At 34.2% G+C, this 22,240-nt stretch overlaps 1 protein-coding gene across 4 annotated transcripts in view; it reads left to right on the top strand.

Moving 5' to 3' along the window:
• RIC-3 (RIC3 acetylcholine receptor chaperone) overlaps window positions 1-22,240 on the top strand; it is an 80,155-nt gene that overhangs the window by 24,293 nt on the left and 33,622 nt on the right. Inside the window, exons 4-7 of one of the 4 annotated variants that reach the window (XM_072535571.1) lie at window positions 1,143-1,286; window positions 3,294-3,426; window positions 7,319-7,339; window positions 15,301-15,401. In XM_072535571.1, the coding sequence (XP_072391672.1) occupies window positions 1,143-1,286; window positions 3,294-3,426; window positions 7,319-7,339; window positions 15,301-15,401 (399 nt within the window). The remainder of the gene's footprint in view (window positions 1-1,142; window positions 1,287-3,293; window positions 3,427-7,318; window positions 7,340-15,300; window positions 15,402-22,240) is intronic. The other 3 variants (XM_072535572.1, XM_072535573.1, XM_072535574.1) reach the window with 3 other exon arrangements.

The following is a 22,240-nucleotide window of genomic DNA, read 5'->3' on the forward strand; positions in this document are numbered from 1 at the left end:
TTAATTTTAGACAGTAGTGTATTTGTTGTTCCAAAAGATATATTATAAAACTCTTACTGTATTACTAATAAAACACTCGTATTCTAAGGTTATTCCGTATTTATATCTAGAATAGTTATCCTAAGTATATGGTAAATATAATACTAAAATAACTTGTTACAAATAAACTCGGTATATGTTAGTTATAAGTATTCCCACTTTATTTCGAAATAATAGTTTGGCAATGTCGCAATCTTTTGCACAAATATATAAAACAACGACATATTGAGTGAAATATTTGATTTTTCTTTGAAACTGACAACTGATACCAAATATATCTTTTTCTTTATTTGTTATCTTATATGTTGAGTTTGAGTATTTTAAAATTGCAAAAAAATTGCCAGTGTAGGTATTTTGAAAATGGATTTATTCTTTCTTTGAAAGTTTTTCGTGTATTTTCCATCTTCTTCTTCTTCAAGTGCCATCTCCGTGGCGGAGGTCGGCAATCATCACAGCTATTCGAACTTTCGAGACGGCTGCTCTGAAAAGTTCATTCGATGTACATCCGTACCACTCTCTCAGGTTGCGCAGCCATGACATTCTACGCCTCCCTATGCTTCTCTTTCCTTGGATCTTTCCCTGCATAATCAGTTGGAGCAAGGTGTATTTCTCTCCACATGTAATATGTCCGAGATATTCTAATTTTCTTGTTTTTATTGTATTTAAAATTTCCATTTCTTTGTTCATCCTTCCCAGAACCTCTTTGTTTGTGACGTGTTCTGTCCATGATATTTTCAGAATTCGTATTTTCCATCATGTTAATTAAATTATCAACTTCCTCGACAGCCGCAACACCTCTTAAACACATTTTTTTATTATATAGCTACTCTCAAAACAATACAAAAAATAATATATTCTTGTCACTGATGACTTTGACATTCATAAAATAGGTTATACCACGGTTATACTAGACTTAAACAAGGGTGTGGATCGGTATAATCTTGGAATAAATTCTTATATTAAGTATAACCTATATCTAAGTTATTCCATGTTTATTGTCAGTGATTTTGCCTATACCTGATTTATTCTGAGTATAAGTTTTATACTTGGTTTATTAGTTATGCTGTGAATAAGGAAAATTACCAGTTTTTTCATTTTTTCAGCCTGGACCCATACCGGGGATGCGACCAACAATAGGCGGTGCCGGTCACGTTGTGCCTCCTAAACAAGGTGGAACCAGTATGGGACTTATTATGCCTATATACACCGTTGGTATCGTCATATTTTTCACTTACACCGTTATGAAGGTGAGATAGGTTTAATTCTTCTACGATATCTTGACATTTTGATTTTATTTAGTATGTTTATGTGTTTATGTAAAATTCACTTTTGATCCACATTAAAAAGTCAAAATATTAGTAAAAATAATTACTTCCTTATCTATGGTGTATTACCAAATATGAATGTGCAATTTTTATGTAAAAACCAGAGCATCTAACCTACTTTGCTTTAGATCATAGAAATTGAATAATAAGGGAATACCGACCTAATTCTTAATTACTAACTTAAGATAATTATCGTCGTTGCCGTGGAAAAATCTCCTATGTGCACAGCAAAAGCAAAAAAAAATAAAATTATAACACTATAAAATGTCATTAAGTTGTATTATTTTTACAAAAACGTGTTTTCTTTGTCTCCTGCAAATTTTAGGTTTCAACACATAGGAGATATTTCCACGGCAGCAACGTTATATTATATTATACTTAGGTATAGCAAAATAAACATAGCAACCACTCAAGGTCAACACTCTGATTAGAGAGTCAATATCATCCAGTTTTGCTAGTGACCTATAACTTGTAAAACTTTTTCCATAACATAACCCATTACATAAAAGAACTTGTTCTTGATTATGAGAACACCAATTAACGCCCAAAATATTCGATATAATACAGTACCGGCAAAAAAATCTTTACACAGTGAATAAATTAATAATATTGATTGATAATTGTTATTTTAATTTTACAAATTAATACTTTGTCATATCACGCTTTTGAACCTTATTTTTCATCATATTCCAGGCGTTCTCGATAGGATTAAGGTCGGGCAAGTTAACTGGCCATCCCATTACGTTGTTATTGTGATCATTCAAGACCTTTGACACTGTCAGCCTTATAAGCAGGGGCATTAACGTGCATAAAGAAGTCACATTCGTGAATTTCCAACAAGTTCAATAAATGTTGTTCTAGAACAGTCACATAGTTACTTGTCCTCATTGTAAGACTCTTTCGCAAGAAATACAATCCTGCCCTCCTTTTATTTCCACTAAACGCACTCCATACCATTACACTTTCAAGATGTTTGACGGTTTTAACTGTGAACTTTGGATCGTACCTTGACGGGGTGTGTGGACGACGAACAAATTTGGAGCTTCCTCTTACTAACCTGACTGTACTTTCGTCACTGAACATGACTTTTTTTCCATTGTTCACGTGTCCAATGCTGATACCTTTTACAAAATCTAATCTTTTTTTCTTCATTGCTTTTGTAAGCAAGGGCTTCTTTGCAGCACGTCGACTTGGTATTGCTAGATCTTTCGGAAGCCGGTGACGAGTGTTCTTGTTGAAACGGTCTGAAGGAGACCAGCATGTTTATTTTTGAGTTCTGTGGCAGTTATGGAAGGGTTCAACATTACTTCACGCCTGATGATGATGTCAGTCCTGGATAATGTTTTCTAGGAGCTTCAAAACCAGGTTTTTTTTCCCAGGAGAGTCCCTGAAGACAACGACGCAGCCAATCGTTTCAATTGATAAATTGCCTATCTTGAAACACCAATATCTCGTGCTACGGTAATTACAGAGTCCCCTTTCTCAAGTAACGTTAAAGCACGAACTTTCTCCTGTTGTGTGAGTTTCTTTCGACCCATATTTTTCTAATAACATAAATAAACTAAGCGGTCAGTAAACTACAGACAGCCGCCGTCGCAAATACGTTATCCCCTCTCCCCTCAAATGCTAAACAAGCTCAGACAGAACGCATGCATTTTTTTTTTCGAGTTTAGTGATTTATTTGATTATTTGACAATGGAAAGATTTTTTTGTCGGCCCTGTAATGTGATTATAATAGGTCCACAAATATATCATCGGTCCACTTTACCAACCATCAGTTAAAATTGTTTGTGAAGACTTTTAAATGAAACTAATATATCTCGTATTCTCATATATCATCTGTCTAAATAAAGTAATTGCTCCGTGTCTGTGATATTTGCCCTTTGTAAACGTTAATATATAAAGTAATATTAAAAATACCTTTCCTAGATTGTGTTCAAGAAACAACCCGAAGTTCTATATCCACCGTTAAACCCCGATCCTCACTTCAGGCGAGAAGTTTTTGAAGCTGACCGAGGTCATTTGAGTTCGAGATCCAAAGAAGGCTCTTCCGGCAAATTAGGTAAGTCTCCTCCATTACACACCATAGTCCTTTGCATAAAATCGTTACTAATTTATTTCTATACTGTTTTTATAATTATAATTAAATTATAATTAAATAATTTTAATTCTAAATAGAATACAGTAAGATCTCGTTTTGTGCGGCGGATACGTTCCACAGAAAGCGCATATAAAAACATTGCATAAAAAAGACATTACTTGCCTTGAAAAAGTAGGGATACATCCCGTAACCTTCTAAAATTACACAAAACCAAGACAAATCGTTCTCAAAATACAAACATTAGTGTTTGTATTTTGAGAACGATTTCCGAAGTGGAAATTGAAAAATTGAAACGTCAATAAACGTATTTTAACTTTTAATTGTGGCTTATTCCCATTTAAATAGTAATTAATTTAAAATGCCACAACTTCAGCTTCAGAACAATATTAAGAAATCCATTTATGTTGCCAGTGGCTAAACATAAGGTGAAGTTATTGATGGTGCTTCTATGGCTGAGGACTAACTGGTTCTCCAGTTGGTCCTCAGATATTTATTTAGTTATTCAGCTTATTCACATCTGTCCCATAGGACGTTCAATATTAGCCATTGAGAGAACCGTATCCGGGATGAGAACTTCCTGACTCAGTCCGTATTGCGTCGAGTTCTACTGAGTATAGAGCTCTCTATACTCAGAAAGAAAGATCTGGAAGATACGATTAGACAAGACATGTATGTGAATGGGATTGGTATGACCCAAGTTAGAAATGAGCAAATCCAAACTAACCTGAGTCGAAGAGCCGAACCTCAAAATTAAATTTAACTGGTCACGGGTCGATAACAGCGGAACGACGACATCGTAGATACTAAGCGACAGTGAGGTGTCAACCGATTCCCAAGTTCTTCAAGTATTTTGTGGGACTGTTCCTTTGAAGAAAAGTGAACTTACTGATAATTATACCGCTAAAATTATAAATTTGGTTTGAATATTGCGTATGATCTATGCTGACCCGATTGACTCGTGACCTGACAAAGTGATCCGGTTATCTTAAGTGAGCCGGAACCGATGACCCGAATCATAAAGATGGCTCGAAATTACCATCTCTATTCAAGATCGTATCGACAATGTCATTTTAAAAGCTTCCTCTGCAAAAAGGGAAAAAAGCTTCCTCTTGATAAAGTCAAAATAACAATGATATTAATAATGATTGCCTTTGATTATGCCCAAACACAAAGTCAGAGATTGAATAATAAAAACTTCACTGTTCCTTTTTGTTTTTTGATTCTATTACTAATTACTACAAATTTATGCAATGGACTATAAAACTAGGAATTTTTGAAATTATTTAGAATCGTTTTAAAAAATACTATAGTGTATTTTTATGTATGAGAGAGTAATAAAACAATAAATTATGTATGCAAATCCCTAAACTGTTGATACGGGTGACTCAATGAAAAACAGATATTTGTCAACAAGTTTACAGAAGTATATAGGAAAACAATTTTAAATTGACCATGACCACCAGGTATAAAGGTTGGAGCAGAATAGAATACAATAGTTGTGAGGGTTACTAATCCCTAAATAAGGTTGCCAGTGTCGGAGTGATGGAGGTTAACAGGTACTAATGAATTTGCAAGAAATGTAAGATGTTTATTTTATTGGTTATATATAACCAATAAAAGTTTAATAAGTACCTGCCTATTTGCAAAATAAAGTTTAATTCTTTAGATAAAATAAAACGTTTTATTTTATCTGAAATGAGTGCATTCCACGAAGTAAGGGTTTCAACAATCAAACATTTAATTCTTTAATTCCAGGAATCTACGTCAGTAATTGACTAGATAATTACCTTTTAAACTTATTCCACAGAAAATGTGATAGTGGGTTTTTCCATTTTGTAGGAAGGTCCAAGTGGCGTATTCAAAATTCTTAACAGTTCACTAAAAGTAGGTACTTCAGTTGCAAGGTGCAGTTTATTGTGTATACTAGTGTTATGGAAAATTTGGAAGTGCCGTGTAAACGCCGAAAAATTGGTCCTTTAACAGTTAATGAAAAAACATTAATATTTAATTGTTTTAAATCATTTACAGACAAACGTTTATGTGAAAGTGTTGATGAGACCGATGAGTTAGTTAGCAGTACACTTGGTGTTGGGAAATCTACGATTTACAGAGTTATTAAAGAAGAGAAATGTGGTAGTTTTCAAATGCCACGTAATGCTCCAGGGAAACCAAAATTTCAAATAGAATATCATTTTAAAGAAGGACTTCGACGGAAAGTGCATGAATTCTTCTTTAGACAAGAATTTCCAACATTGGATAAAGTTCTTGTCTCAGTTCGAGATGATAAGGATTACCCAGAAATGAGTCGAAGTACGTTATGGAAACTTTTAAAAGAAATAGGCTTCCGCTGGAAAAAGAATCCCAGAAAGTCTATTTTATTAGAAAGAAGCGATATTGTCATATGGAGAAGACATTTTCTAAGAACCATAAAGGAAATGAGAAACCAAAAAAGAAAAATATTTTATCTTGATGAAACATGGATCAACGAGGGTCATACACCAAATAAATTTTGGCAGGATGAAACTGTTACAAGTCAAAGGCACGCTTTTGTAAATAACTTATCTACTGGTTTAAACCCACCATCAGGAAAGGGACGCAGGCTGATAATAGTACACATTGGCAGTTCAGACGGTTTTGTTGAATGTGGTTTATTAACTTTTGAATCAACTCGTACCGGTGACTACCATGAAGACATGAACGCTGATGTCTTTCAAGAATGGTTCGAACAAATGATAGATCTTCTTCCTAAGAACTGTGTAATAGTAATGGATAATGCAAGTTATCACTCCAGACTTATAGAAGGACTGCCCACAACCAAGTGGTTAAAAAAAGACTTGCAGAATTGGCTGAGTTCAAAAAATATTACGTACCATCCCGGATCTATAAGAAAGGAACTTTATTCGTTGTGTGCCCTTCATAAAGAAAAATTTAAAAAATACGAAATTGATGAAATTGCCAAAAATCGTGGAATGACAGTACTTAGATCCCCACCATATCATTGTGAATTAAACCCGATTGAACTGGTATGGGCACAGATAAAGAGTGAAGTTTCAAGAAAAAATACCACTTTTAAAATTCATGATGTTAAACAGTTGTTTTTGGAGGCCGTAAATAATGTAAAACCTGAAAACTGGGAAAAGGCAGTAAATCACACTATTAAAGAAGAGGAAAAAATGTGGAAGCTGGACAATATTACTGATAAAATGATCGAGCCAGTTATTATAAATCTTGGTTCTGAAAGTTCATCTTCTGAATCTGATTTGGATTTGTAACAAGTAGCTGTAAGTTTTATATTAATAGTTTTATTCATCTATTTAACATACCTTAGACGGTTTTAAAAACTCTGTTTCTCTTTTGTAATTTTTAAAAATTAAAAAAAAATGTGAATTTTTTAAAACCCTTTTTAATGTAGGCCAGTCAGTTCTAATATAGTGTGTGATAAAAGAGGTCACTTTTGTTTACATACACATAACACTTTATAACACTGAAATAATTCATTTCATTCATTTTTTACAATTATTCAAAGTAATTTTTCAATTAATCTTGAGCACGCCCATGGAGTGGTCGGAGGTACCAGTTAAAATTATGCTAATTACTCTCTCGTTCATAAAAATAAACTATAATGATCCCTATTTAAAATAGTTAAATCAATATAATTAATTTAATTGTCGACCTTGATAGCAATTTTAATGGATATTCTCGTTACAAAATAGTTATATGTAAGGATCTTTATCGGAGGTTGTAGATTAGGGTTCATAAGTGGACTTGTAGCCACTATGTTAAATATTTTCCGTACAATCTACTATACATGTAATTAATTTTAAAAATTATTTCTTGTGCTGCTTTTTCGTAGGATGGAAAGAGCGTGATGCAAGTAAGTGATCATAACTAAAATTGTCACGGCTATTAACCTCCAAGAATATTTCCTTGCCAACTTATATCACTCTTGTGGCCACTTAAACCTACATTTATCATTTCAATCACATTTCATTGTTTTTGATAGTATCATTACCATTAAATGTGGCAACAATTAAATTTTGGAAGATGCTGGTCAAAATAGTAACCCTTAACTGATAAGTCGCTTTTCTTTAATTTTGAACGTAATCTCAAATAATGATCATTTTTTGATCATAAGATGATCGTTTTTCAATCTGACACTAATTTTAAATAGTATTTATATATATATATATATATATATATATATATATATATATATATATATATATATATATATATATATATATATATATTTTACTGTCTTTTTTGATAGGAAAATAAAAATACATACTTCAGGTCATTTACTGAAGTGGACTAGTTTTGAAAGGCGTCAAAAAACTTACTAAATAGTTAAGTACAATCCAAAAATGAAGTGAAAACAAAAAATGATTATACTTAAAATCAATGAACACATCATACGTTATAAAAGCTTGCGTGGCTGTACGATAATTGGTAAAATTAAACTGCAAACGAAAAACAGTATAATCATCAATTAATAGTTTTCTAGAAGAGTTTGTTGTCTCTTCCAAGTCATGTTTCTTTGTTGCGAATTATTCATTGGTCCTTCGAGCCGGATTTGAGACACTTCTGGTAATCTTAATGTTCGTATCTAAACACTTCTTCTTTTTCTTGTAGTGCCTATCCGTTTTGGATGTTGGCGACTATCATGACAATCTGTATTATGCACACAGCTGCTCTGAAAAGATTTGTGGTTGTTGTGTTGTACCACGGATGTAGATTTTTCATCCAGGAAATCCTTCGCCTTCCTGGTACTCGTTTTCCTTCTACTGTTCCTTGTAGAATTATTTGCAGCAACCCATATCTTTCGCTGTTCCTCATGATGTGACTGATGTATTCTATTTTGGCTGTTTTTATTGTGGTTAACAACTCTTTTCCTTTTTTACATTCTTTATAAGAAGTCTTGGTTAGTAACGTACTCGGTATAGGATATCTTCAATGTTCGACAATAAAGCCACATTTCGAAAGCCTCATTTTTCTTGGAGGTAACGTCTGTGAGAGTCCACGACTGAATTTCGTACAACAGTATAGGAAAGATATAACATCGTAGTAACCTGATTTTTATGGGTAGACGGTCAAACAAAAAACCAAATTGACCATATACTAATTGATAGTCGACATTTCTCGGACGTACGAGAGCGTGTAGATGTAAGAGCATGTAGAGGTGCTAATATAGACTCTGACCACTACCTTGTAAGAACAAAACTCAGGGCTCGTATATCAAACGCTAAGAAGGACCGGAGCACAAAACCTACGAAATATAACACTGGTGTGCTAAAATTTGAAGACGCTAGGGATAACTACAGGAAAATTTTAAATGAAGAGGTGACAAGAATTGACGAAAATTTAAGTATAGAAGAACTCTGGACCAAATGCAAGGAAGCTATCCAAACAGCGGCTAAAGGCTTTTTAAAACCTAACCAGGCTAAAATAAACGAAGATTGGTTTGACGAAGAATGTAGATCCATTAACCAACAGAAAAATGAAGACTATGAAAATCTTAGACGAGAAGAAAAAACTACGTTTAGAAGGAAAAAGAAAGCCATACGAAAACGCTCTAAACGAGATTGTTAATCACCACAATAGAAAAGACTCGCGAAAATTCTACCAGAAGATAAACAGCTACAGAAAAGAATTCAAACCCAGAATAAAAGCATGTAAAGACAGAGATGGTTCCATAATTAGTGACAAAGAAGAGATAATAAACAGGTGGGCGCATCATTTTGAAGAACTGCTAGTCGTGAAGAAGACCAAATAAAAATTACTTTGCCTGAAATGGACGAAAACGCTCAAGAACCGCCCCCCACCGAAGAGGAAATTAGAGAAGCCATTTCAAAACTGAAAAATAACAAAGCCCCCGGTTAGAACAATCTTCCTGCCGAACTCTTTAAAAATGGTGGTGGTACCCTTTTTAAACACATTCATAAATTAGTAACCGAATTCTGGCAACGGAAGAAAACGCCCACGGTCTGGAAATTAGGTGTAATGCACCCTCTTCACAAAAAGGGAGATATGATGATGTGTGATAATTATAGAGGCATCACCCTACTTAACGTGGCATATAAAGTATTGTTCAACGTATTGTGCAGAAGATTGATCCCGTATGCTGAACAAATAGTTGGGAGCTATCAGTGCGGTTTCCGACCCAATAAATCAACAACGGATCAAATCTTCACAGTCAGGCAGATTCTTGAGAAAACGCTTGAGTTCGGAGTCGACACCCACCACATATTCGTGGATTTCAAAGCCGCATACGACTCAGTCAACAGACAAAAACTTCTACAGACGATGGTGGAATTTCAAATGCTTCATCTTGTTCAACTAACGGAACTTACACTCATATTCGTAGAGACTGTAGTCAGAATCCAAAACGATTTTTCAAGATCCTTCCATTGTAAAAATGGACTGAGACAGGGAGATGGACTGTCGTGTCTCTTATTTAACCTTGCACTAGAAAAAGTAATTCGAGAGTGCCATATTAATACGAATAAATAAATTAATTACGAATAAATAAATTAATACGAATAAACGGCAATAAATGGTGGAGAGATGACAGATGCCGCGAAAATTTGAAATTGGTAGTGTATACTATCCCCAAAACATTGAATTTATACGAATATAATAACTAGTATGTTTATAAAAAACTATTATTAATAATTTAAAAAATGAATGAAAAAAAATAAAAATAATCTCAAACAACAAACATAATGTCAGGGAAATCCCGAGGATTGTACTTTTTCTCTATAGTATATATTTAGCTCATATCATTGGATCAATTAGGGGTTTTTAAGGGTTCTATTTTTTAATATATATTTATCAATTTTTTCAATTAAATGAGTATGTAGTAATATCTTTGTATCTTTATTTTATTTATGTTTAAGGATTAATCGTTTATCTTTTAAAAAAGTTGCTGAAAATACAAAAGAAACACACTATTATTTATTTTAAAATTAATAAACACTAAAAGTTGAATAAGTCTCTTTAGAAAGAGCTGTAACAGTTACCTATAAGTAGAACTGTTTTTTTTTTTCAACCTGTCTTTTTGTCTTTTCAGTGTTGCTTACTGCCATCATTTATCATTTTTTGTTCATCTATCTCTCTTTACGAATTTTAGACTTTCGTTTACATTTTCATTAGGTGGTATATTTATTTTATTCTTAAACACAAAACGACTGCAAACGTAGTACAGTAAATTATTATTTGAATAAATAAACTTTGAATATTTTACTGTGACAGAATAGTCATAAGCAGAAACACAAGCTGTTAAATTATAAATCAGTGCTGTTTCAGGATGTCTATAAACGGATTACACTTTTGAAAAATATCAGATAAGTGGTTTTTTAAACCATATTTTATATACGGTATTTTCTGTAGCCATCTTTCGTAATTAGTTAGTTAATGGAAACAAGTATACATCTCAGTCCAGAATGCCGCCTTAGTACAGGATTCGTTCGTCGTACTGCCGGTGATAGTTCCCGAGGTATTTTAAAACTCACGAGTCTACCCCGAACGCCTACCTGCTAAACCAGCCCCTTCTCTGTCATCCAGCGATCCGAAAGCGGAATGGCCGCTGTAAGGCTGGCATCACTTCTGAAGCACTACCGTAATTTATCCACAGAATGTCAGCAAGGAGGCTTCCTGTCCCCTTTTTTTGGTCCCTCATCGCTCCTAGTACGGCATCACTCCCAGACGGGCATTTCCTCCTTCCCCACAGTTTTCCCTCACTTTTCTAACTTCAACTTACAGCATCTTTCCCTCTTACCTTTGCTGTTGGTCCAGCAGTTTTCTTCCTCTTCTTCTTGATCACTGCTCGGATAAAGTCCACTAGTCCAACCTACTTTATTTTCAATCATTTTCTCAATCATTTCTCTCACTTTAACAAAATTCACACCTGTCTCTCTTTCCATTCTGTTCTTTTCTACTATCCATCTGGTGTATTCTAACATCGTATGTATCACAGTGTCCGAGTGTCCGCAGTAAAGGAATTCATCCGTGCCAGTAAAGCCTTTCCAAACCTAGAGAGGTAGGCCGTAAAAAATGTCCATCTTTTTATTGACCTTTAATTTTCCTGTCTTCTCTCGGCCATAGTGAGGTTTGGGTCTCTTCTCTCATCAACATATGCAGCAGAACACATCCAGTGGTGGTCCACAAGGCTGCCGTAGATACAGTCCTGTAGGTGCATGCCACTTGCAACAGACTTGTTCTGTCTACTCGTGGCATGAGCCTCCTAAAGGCCATTATCCCTGACGCCCCATTCGAGACTGGTGCCACGTAGAGGACGATCGACTGCCCAACACCGTCTAAGGTCTTCTTCATTTCGGATTTTGGTCCGCAAATGTTGGACAGCACCCTCTCCAACGCTGCCGCACTATTCGCAGCCTTCCGGGCCACCTCCTGCACGTGCTCCCACCTTTTTCCATTCTGATGCAACGTCACTTCCAGGTACTTTACGTGTTTTTGGAGTGTTAGACATGCCCCCGCACATTACAGTTCCACACTTTGTTTCTTTCCCCCTTTAGAATTATGGCTTCGGTTTTATCTGCCGCAACTTTCAGTCCGTGCTTTGTCATCCATTTTTTTAAGATGCCGCCTATGTTCCGAACCCTGTATTTGAGATCTGGGATCTGGTAGTTTTGGGAAACTCTCTCGGAAATTTTATATATATATATATATATATATATATATATATATATATATATATATATATATATATATAAAGCTTGTGGTGTCATGGTAGCTAGACGTACATATCAGATTAAGTGTTTAATATAAAACATTGCATTTTTGCATTTTTTGTGATCAAAATAAATGTACCACCGTATCATGAATCATACTTTTCATTATCTGTCTGGTGTAGTGCAGGAGGGGAAATAAGAACCTCTCAGGGATGTCCCGCTTAATAATGGTAAGAATGTGATTAGTAGAAAAAAATTTTTTAATACTTTACGGTAATAATTAATATTTTGAAAAACTATTGATAAACTATAATATATACATATATAATAAACCAACTTACAAAAATTTCAGTCACTCGATAAAATTTCTTTTATTTCTTATATCCAGAATATATATCTTATTTCTCTAAACCAAGTTCTTCTTCTTCTTTTTATATAGACAAGACTCTGTCTGTTTTTCAATGTGCCTTCAGTAAGTTGTCGTCCCATGATTTTAGTGGTCTTCCTACTGATCGTCTTCCTATTGGGGAACCGTCTCTTGTCGTCTTTACTACTCTATTTGTTATCATTCGGCTTATATGATCGTTCCATTCTACTCTTTTATTTCTTACCCAGTGCTTGATGTTCTCCACCTTGCATCTACGTCGTATATCTGTACTTTTAGCTTTGTCCCATAGTGTCTTACCATCAATCGTTCTCAGTATTTTTATCTCTGCTGTTTCTAACATCCCTTTTGTTCTCTCTGTGTCAGGTCTTGTTTCTGCCGCATATGTCATTATTTGTCTGATGACTGTTTTGTAAATTCTGGCTTTCGTTTCTTTCTTGATATTCTTATTTCTCCATATTGTTTCATTCTGGCAGCCTGCGGCTCTGTTTGCTCTATTCACTTGATCTTCCACTTCAGTTTCTAGCTTTCCATAGCTAGATAATGTGATGCTTAGATATTTAAACTCCTTCACTTGTTCTATTATCTGACCTTCCAGCTCCAATTTACATCTTAATAAATTTGCTGTTGTATCATGCCCTATAACCATGCCCATTGAGCGCAGTATTTGAAATAACCTATAACCTAGTTGAGTGCAGTATTTGAAAGAAATTTCTTTTGGTCACAGTCCATTCTTCTTATGGTGTCTATATTTGGATATTTGGCTATTTTGAATTTTATCTCATATTTTCGTACCTCGTATCCCATTAAACAATTAACAGTGCGGTATCCGAATACGCGACGTGTTTGGGTCGTATGATCTTGAAACCATAATAGGACAGTATGTTTCAATTGAATATATTACAATTAGTAAATTATCTCGAATAATGAGAAAAATGCAAGTTTTGCAAGATGAGATAATTTAAATAATTACAAAAAAATGGAGTACATGGTAGTAGATGAAGATGATCGACAAGTCTTGGATGTAGAAATATACAAAATTAAGAATGTTTGTTTGTTGAAATGCTTTGGGGGACACTCTTACAGCAAACGGAAAAAGTAACCAAGATATCACAAATAAAATTGGGCAAGAAAAAAGGGCAATAGGCCAACTCGTTGCTTTGGAGTAATAATATTTTGAAGAAAACAAAAATAATGCTGTACAAAGAAATTGTTGATAGCATCACCACTTATGGTGCGGAAACAAAGGAGCTAAACAAAAAGGAAAAATCTGGAAATGGATTTTTGGCGAAGGAGTTGTCGCATTTCCAAATTAGAACTCGTCAGAAATGAACTAATACGTGAAATTTTAGGAGAGAAAAACCGTTCTATATGCCATAGAAAGCAAGATATTAACTTGTTAACTATGGTTTCCTTCAAAGAATGGATAATAACAGATGGCCAAAGAAAATTTATGGAGGAAAACAGGCTGAAACACGAGGAAGGCTACCGAGAAGATAGAAACAAGAAATAGTGGATGCGATGGACTTAAGAAGCTTACACGAAGAAGATTGGATATACAGGAAACTGTGGACGTTGTGAAGCAGAAGACGAGGACAAGGGTATTAATGACTAAATTAATTTGTGAGGATGGATGATGAGCCAATATGTGGGTTTAAGCATTAATGTTGATAGTGCTCGGGACTCGAAGTCTTCTATACAGCTATTGGTAATTACTGGAGATAGTGGGGAGCCCATTGGGGCACCATTTATCTGTCTGTAGAATTGATTTTGGAAGATGAATTAAGTGTTGGACATACAATGTTTAATGAGAGATAAGTGGTCTTGCTGGATACTGTATTTAGTTTTCAGAACATTTAAAGTTTCGTCTATAGGAATATTTGTAAAGAGTGAAACGATATCGAAACTTACTAGAATGTCTGACGGTGAGATAGAGTGTTGTGTAAGAAATTCGATAAAATGAAAAGAATTTTTGACGAAGGATGAAGCATTTCCGACGGGAGGTTGTAGTTTTTTGATGTGTTGTATCCTTTTTTTCACTTTGAAAATGAAGGTAACTCTAACATTTTTTAGCAATTCTCGTAAACTCTGTGTTAGATATTCGCTATTATACATATACATCTAGACATTTCTGTATATTGCCAGTTTAAAGTAATGCAAGTAAACTCCAGTGCTAGGTAGTATACATTCCAAAGTTGCTTGTAAAACGGTCACTACTTTGTTTTGAATGCTGGATGTCCACCAGAAAGTTTTGTCTGTTTTGTTTTCTTTAATTATAAATAACATTGGTTCTTATAGTCGGGCGTTTTATAGTCCAGAGTCCGAGTATACTTCATGTTAAAATATTATCATCATCTTTGGCTCCACAATCCTTTGTGGATCCTGGCTTGCTCTAAGATTCGTCGCAACTCTATTCGGTTTCCGGCGACCTGTTGCCATTGCCATTCCTTATGTTGAATAATTATACATCAAGGTTGTATAATCCTAAGTCACAGTTGCTCCTCTTCTTGCAAATAAGTGTTACCTTCATTTCCGAACTTCAGCATAAATTTCTTATGATCTCTAATTACTATATTTTACTTGTCATTTTTTTTCTTAATATTAATTCCTTCGATATAATTATAGTATTTTAACAATTCAACATACTTCTACATACAATATGGTTCACGTTTTGTTTAATTAAATATAAATATTTTGCGGAACATCCCTTTATTTTCCGCCGAAACGCGTAATAGTCTACTTGACGTATTCTATCTACAGGAGACAACGAATTGGACCAACTGCGTCGCCGTTTGAGGGAAACGGAAATGGCTATGGAACGCATCGTTGAACAGATGGCCAAAGTGCCATTAAAATTTCAGGTGCGCCTGCGCAGGCCCCTCCTCATTCACACTACCGGCAGCTTTTTGCTTTGCTTTTAGCTTATTTATTGCATGCCGTATCCTGTTTCTATCTTTTCCACTACACTACACTTCTGTAGTTTAAGGATTTATTATTTGTATATTTATAAACGTAATAGGATATTCATGGTGTTTATATACCTTCAGAATTAAACAGTTTTTAGAACTAATTCTTTTGTAGCTTTAGTGTAGGAGTATCATGGAGTTTTAAATGTGTACAGTTGTTTTGATTATATTATTATTGTCCTTTAAATATTGTAGCGTTTGTAGCAAAATTTCCCAGACACGTTGTTTAACTGGATATGAAGTCCTAAAAAAATGAATAGACACTTGAAGTGATAAAGGCTAATATTTTAAAAACAAATGTACTTGAGATGGAACAAAGTTTATCAATGATATCTTAACATAGCAAGAGGAGAAACCACATAGACCAAAATAAAGCAAGGAAGATTAGGGAAATACAGGGTGAGTCATGAGGAACTTTACATACTTCTACCATATGTAGAGTCCCTCAGGGAGCATATCATGTGGCCACTAAAAAATGTCAACTCCTCTTCTTTATTAATTAACAGGGTGATTTGTATAATTGACCATTTATTTCATTTTACTGTAGTGTTTATACGGCTCATTTGATTTTTTTAATTTTTGCATGATACAGTACACTACTATCAAGCATTCGACTGGTATTAGCTAAACTAAAAAATTCCAGGACTGGCTTTGGAAAAATTAATTTAGGGATTCGTATTAAATATTACACCCTGTATATATTTTTTTTAAAATGCAATAAGTGATTTTCAAACTACATAAATAGCCAATGAAAACGACATATGCGACAATGTTGTCGCACTTTTATTAAATTTTTAGTGAACGATCAAATCTTACCAAAAATAGAACAACCATAATGAAGTATCAAATTATAAGGTAATTAATTTAAACAAATGTTATAAATTTCAAAAATTTTAATTGAAATGATAAACTGAGTCACTGCACAACAAAAAACAGTAACTACTAACAATAACGAAGAACAATTTAAAAAAAAAAAACTAAAAATATGTACATAGTTATGATAAACCCATAAATTAGAACTGGAAAAGATACAATAATGGTAACAAAATAAAAATAATTCAAAATAGATTTTCGAAATGGAACCCTGCAGCCTGTACACATTTTTGTTGCCGAATTGTTAATTGACGTATTGAATTACGGATACTCTGGGGATCGTTTCTAATAGTATTACAACAATGTATAATTCTATCAATTAATTGTTGTCGGTTATTAATATTCACTGCGTAAACTAGTTGCTTCAATCGTCCCCAAATATGGTAATCAACGGGATTGAAATCAGGGGATCTTGAAGGCCACGAAATAGGACCTGCACGTCCTATCCACCTGTTGCCATAAACATTATTGAGATGTTGTCTCACTGCCAGTAAAAAGTGTGGGGGTGCCCCATCATGCTGAAAATACATCCCTCGGATAGCAACGTTCGCGTTGGCAAGCAAATTCGGCAAAATATTTTGTAGAAAGTTCAAATAGACCTGCCCTGTTAAAGGACCAACAAAAAAGTGAGGACCTACTAATTGGTTATTTATGACACCAATCCACACGTTAACCGAAAACCTTAACTGAGAACGACGTTCTCGAATAGCATTGGGATTTTCGTCTGTCCACACATGTGAATTTCGTGAATTATTTATCCCGTCTCTGGTAAATTGGGCTTCATCTGTAAATAGTGTCCTGTATAGCGTTGGTCGGTTATTGTTAATCCATCTACAAAAGTCCAACCTATCGATCTCATCTCCAGCATATAGTCGCTGAACCATTTGAATGTGATATGGGTATAGATTATTTTTTTGTAAGACTCTACTTACTTTTGATTGAGTAACATTGAGTTCTCGACTTACTTGTCTAGTGCTTATTGTAGGGTTCATAGTAACGGCGTCCATAATGTCATCTTCCTGCGCTTCATCTACATGTCGCTCTGTTGTTCCACTAGGAAAAGTGCCATTTTCTCGCAAATAATTAAAAACTGACCCAAATGTTGGATGACTGGGAGTTCGACGATTAGGAAATCTCCTGCGATATTCTCTACTAGCAGCCCTACCATTCCTATTACAGAATCCATAAACAAATATTATGTCTGCATATTCTGTGGTCGAAAACTGATGTGGCATTTTGAACGAAAGTAACAAAAGCTCTACCAAAACTAACACAATGTACTTAACGTAGATATGACAGAAGAAATATGTATTCTTGTACACATAAATAACAATTGATAATGACAATAATGACAATGGGTATAAAATATCAAGAAACGTCAAACGGTCAACGCCAACCTTCATTTTAAACTTTTTTAGATTTATTTTTATTTAGTAGGTACAGTTGATGCAATGTATTATTATTTGACATAAAATTTTAATCATTTACAATCAACAAAAACTAACACATACAAGAGGTTTGACTTTTTAATCAATTTAATTTATTATTTATCGAAAATAATGCCCCAATACGATCTATGAGTAAAAATTTAAAATTGAAAAACAATTGATTCTATCGTAGAGATAATACAAAGTGACAGTAAAGATGTTAATTTTCTACGTAATGGATTATATTGTAGGAACTCATTTTAATTAAAATGTTTGAAATTTATAACATTTGTTTAAATTAATTACCTTATAATTTGATACTTCATTATGGTTGTTCTATTTTTGGTAAGATTTGATCGTTCACTAAAAATTTAATAAAAGTGCGACAACATTGTCGCATATGTCGTTTTCATTGGCTATTTATGTAGTTTGAAAATCACTTATTGCATTTTAAAAAAAATATATACAGGGTGTAATATTTAATACGAATCCCTAAATTAATTTTTCCAAAGCCAGTCCTGGAACTTTTTAGTTTAGCTAATACCAGTCGAATGCTTGATAGTAGTGTACTGTATCATGCAAAAATTAAAAAAATCAAATGGGCCGTATAAACACTACAGTAAAATGAAATAAATGGTCAATTACACAAATCACCCTGTTAATTAATAAAGAAGAGGAGTTGACATTTTTTAGTGGCCACATGATATGCTCCCTGAGGGACTCTACATATGGTAGAAGTATGTAAAGTTCCTCATGACTCACCCTGTATATACCTAATAGAGTCGCAAGAATTGAGATGAAGAAATAAACAGATTTCTTAATGCATCCATAGTCAAATAAGTATACCAGAAATTGGAAATCGTCATTAAGTGTTAAAAAGAACAATTCGAAGAATTCCCTCCGCATTAAATGAATCTTATTGTGCAAAATGAATCTTCCAGAATAGCTTTTTTTAATTTTTATGTGTGTAGGAAAGTATATGCTTCGGGAGCATAGTTGGTATCTATATTTCAATTCGCACAATACCAGTAAGCTATGGCGATTTCCGTTGGCGAGGTTATTCCTATCATCAGACAATGTACTGGTATCTACAAACCATCGAGCTATAAACTCAAACTTACGGCCGGTTTCACAAAGTAAAGTTACCTTGCGGTTAAGAGATAACCAGCGGTTACCCTGAAATATAGGTTTCACAATATACGGTCAACAGCTCCTGTTGTGGTTAACCTACAAAATTTTTAACCCAAAGTAAAAGCGGTGGTTTAGAGCTTGACCAGGATATCCTAACCTAATTTCGAATTTCGTTTTGTTGACATTGACAAAGTGTAGACAGCTACATAAATTATTAATTAATCAGATATGGATTTATATGATGTAAATGCTTTTAGCAGTGATGAGGAAGCTGGCAGACCAAGAATCATTAGGCACAGAACAAATCATTTTGAAGAACTAGACCATGAAGATTTTTTCTGTCAGTTTAGATTCTCAAAGAACACAGTTGAAAATATTTTGGAGCAAATTGAAGATACATCTCTGAAAATAGATCTCTTGAACACTTTTGTGGGTGCCATTTTATAATTTTAATTTTAACTTGGAAGAACTAACAACCACTACTTAGAACAAACTACAACACTACAACAGAACTTGAAATGAGAATAATATTGGTATATTGTTTTCGATCTAATGTGACAAAAGTGTCATAACTCATCTATATTGGTCAATATCCATAATATTTACTGACAATATTTCATAAAAATCTGATTATTGCCCATAATTTCCTACCAACATAAGAAAAATAAAACGAAACCTAAGGTTAAGTGACCATAACCCAATCTGTGAAACTGCATCTGTCAGTTAAACTAGGGGTAAAGGTTTCTTAACTCCTAGGGTTAACCACTGATTGTGGAACTGGCCGTTAGACTCAAACGGCGTTTTTTGCTACTTTGGCGGTAGTTGTAGCAAATACGAAGGTTTTGTGCTCCTAAGACGTAGAAGCCTTGAATTGTAATGCAGAGAAAAAAACTAAAGATATATTCCAAGTATAAGAAAAACCACTTCGGAGGAAAGTTTAAAAAGTTGCTTGGCTATATGATAATAAGTAGTGCATATCAGTTGCAGAATAGAAATGGACAGACTTTATCACATTCACTTTTTAATAGGATGGGCACATTAAGAAAAAATATACACTTTGTTGAATATACCTTTTTTCACATTATTTCAAGAAACAAAATATTTGTGAGGTTTTTATATAGCGTTTATATTAAGTATATATTGTATTATCAAACATATCGTAAGTCCGGTTTACAAATATAACTTGAAGGTTAAAAATCTTTATATCATGTTAATAAAATTATCGTTTTAATATAATTTATCCATATTCAGTGAAAAGAACATCAATAAACAATGCCAAATACGTACATATATAAATATAGTAATTGTCAAACCTGGTGAGGTAGTTAATCAGAAGTAAAAAGCTCTTTTGACATTTACTATATTTTTTTCGCGTTTAAACTATAGCTTTATTCTGTTTTTTGCTATGATCATAGAACCACAGTCCCATGACTGTGTTGTTTATGTTGCACAAGGTGAGAACTGGTCGAGAATTATCCTATACCATCAAATTTTAAAAACCCGAACATAAAGCAGAAAAATTAGCAAAATAAAAGCCTTCTTCGTGACAGTCTTTGGTAAAGGTATCTAACAACTGGTTTCGATAAATTTGAAAACCTTTTGGTGCGATCCTTGTCCACTTTCTGTTGGGCTTCTTTTTGTAAAAGGTATTCATAGCATACGTGTTTTCTTCTTCCAGGAATTCCAGTTTTTCTTCGCGTGCGTTTCTTGTGCCGAATCCGAAATTTCCAATCTTGTTTTCGGCGTCTTCAATTATTCTTCCAATGTTGGCGTTAAAATCTCCCATTATTATTATTTTAGATTCTTTGTTGTTATCTATAGCTTTTTTAAAGTCATCGTAAAAAGTATTTATTTCATCACCAGCTAGCTGCTTTTTCAGTTGGAGTATAAACCTGCGCAATCTTTATTCTGGTTTGTGAATTTAGTTTTAAGATCATGAAGTATCTAACCATGAATTTGTGATTTTCTCTTCTTGTTGATTAAGAAACATACTCCACCATTTATATAATCTTCTTTGCCTTTGTAGTAGACCCTGTTGCCTGAATATAAGTCCACATACCCTTCATCTCTTCTTTTAACTTCTGATAGCCCCATTATGTCCCAATTCATGGTCCCAAATTCCCCTTCTAGTGCGTAGAGTTTTTCATCTTTTGTCATGAGACTTACGTTGAATGTTGCTGTATGGAGTTTGTTCTTCTTCTTTAATGTCGACTTACCCCCTCCCAGAATGCTTGAGGCAGACCGTTGCTTTGGGGCTGCACCTGGGGTACCTTCCGTGTCTCTGTTAAAATCGACTTTTTGATTTTTAGAGGTTTTGGCCATATCCCACCACGCTGGTGAGACCGGTTGGTGGGGTAGAAGAATGTGTAATCTAATGTTGCAACCAATGTTAAGCGGCCTACTCAGTTCAGCCAACACCCCTCGGAAAGACGGGTGGGCACCACTCACTCTTAAAACCTTGGTCTACAAAACCTTGTACAGCTCGCAAAGCCAATTTAATGAATCAACAAAAGAAAGTGCCAAAAAAAAAACGTGGGATCAGAGGTACTACCGAATATAGAGGGTTTCGAAATAGAAAGAGCTTTAAAAGAACTAAAAAATAATACAACTCCAGGACACAACAGTATAATTGCCGAGCTTTTAAAAACAAGCAAGACAGTAACAATCCCTATACTAACAGAGCTATTTAATAGATGTCTCCATAATAGCAAAATCCCTAAAGACTAGAACGAGAGTCTAGTAGTACTCTTACACAAAAAAGGGGACAAATGTGACCTAAAGCATTATAGACATATATCGTTGCTCAGTCCAGTATACAAACTGTTTATGATAATTATTACCAATCGGTTGACTTGGATAATTACCGACCGGTTGAACAGGCTGGCTTTCGCAAAGGATATAGTACATCAGACCATCTGCTGACAATGAGAACATTAGATAGAGAAGATATCGATATGTAGGCTATAGAACAAGCTATTAATAATTGTAGAATAGATTCGAGATATAGGCAACTAATACATAATATTTATGAAAACACAACTATGATAGTACAACTAGACAAAAATACAAATTCCATCCCCATTAATAGAGGAGACATCTTCAAAACTACAAATTAGTCAACATATGGCATCAACGTTAATGGCAACAAGTTAAACCACCTCAGATTCGCTGACGACACTGTGATTTTAGCGAGCACATTCGAGGAATTACAAATTATGATGAAGGAACTCACAGACAGGTCCCAATACGTCGACCTTAAAATGAATATGATAAAAACAAAAACAATGACCAACACAGACGATC

The sequence above is a fragment of the Diabrotica undecimpunctata genome, chromosome 6 (genome assembly GCF_040954645.1).
Source record: "Diabrotica undecimpunctata isolate CICGRU chromosome 6, icDiaUnde3, whole genome shotgun sequence".
Lineage (NCBI taxonomy): Eukaryota > Metazoa > Arthropoda > Insecta > Coleoptera > Chrysomelidae > Diabrotica > Diabrotica undecimpunctata.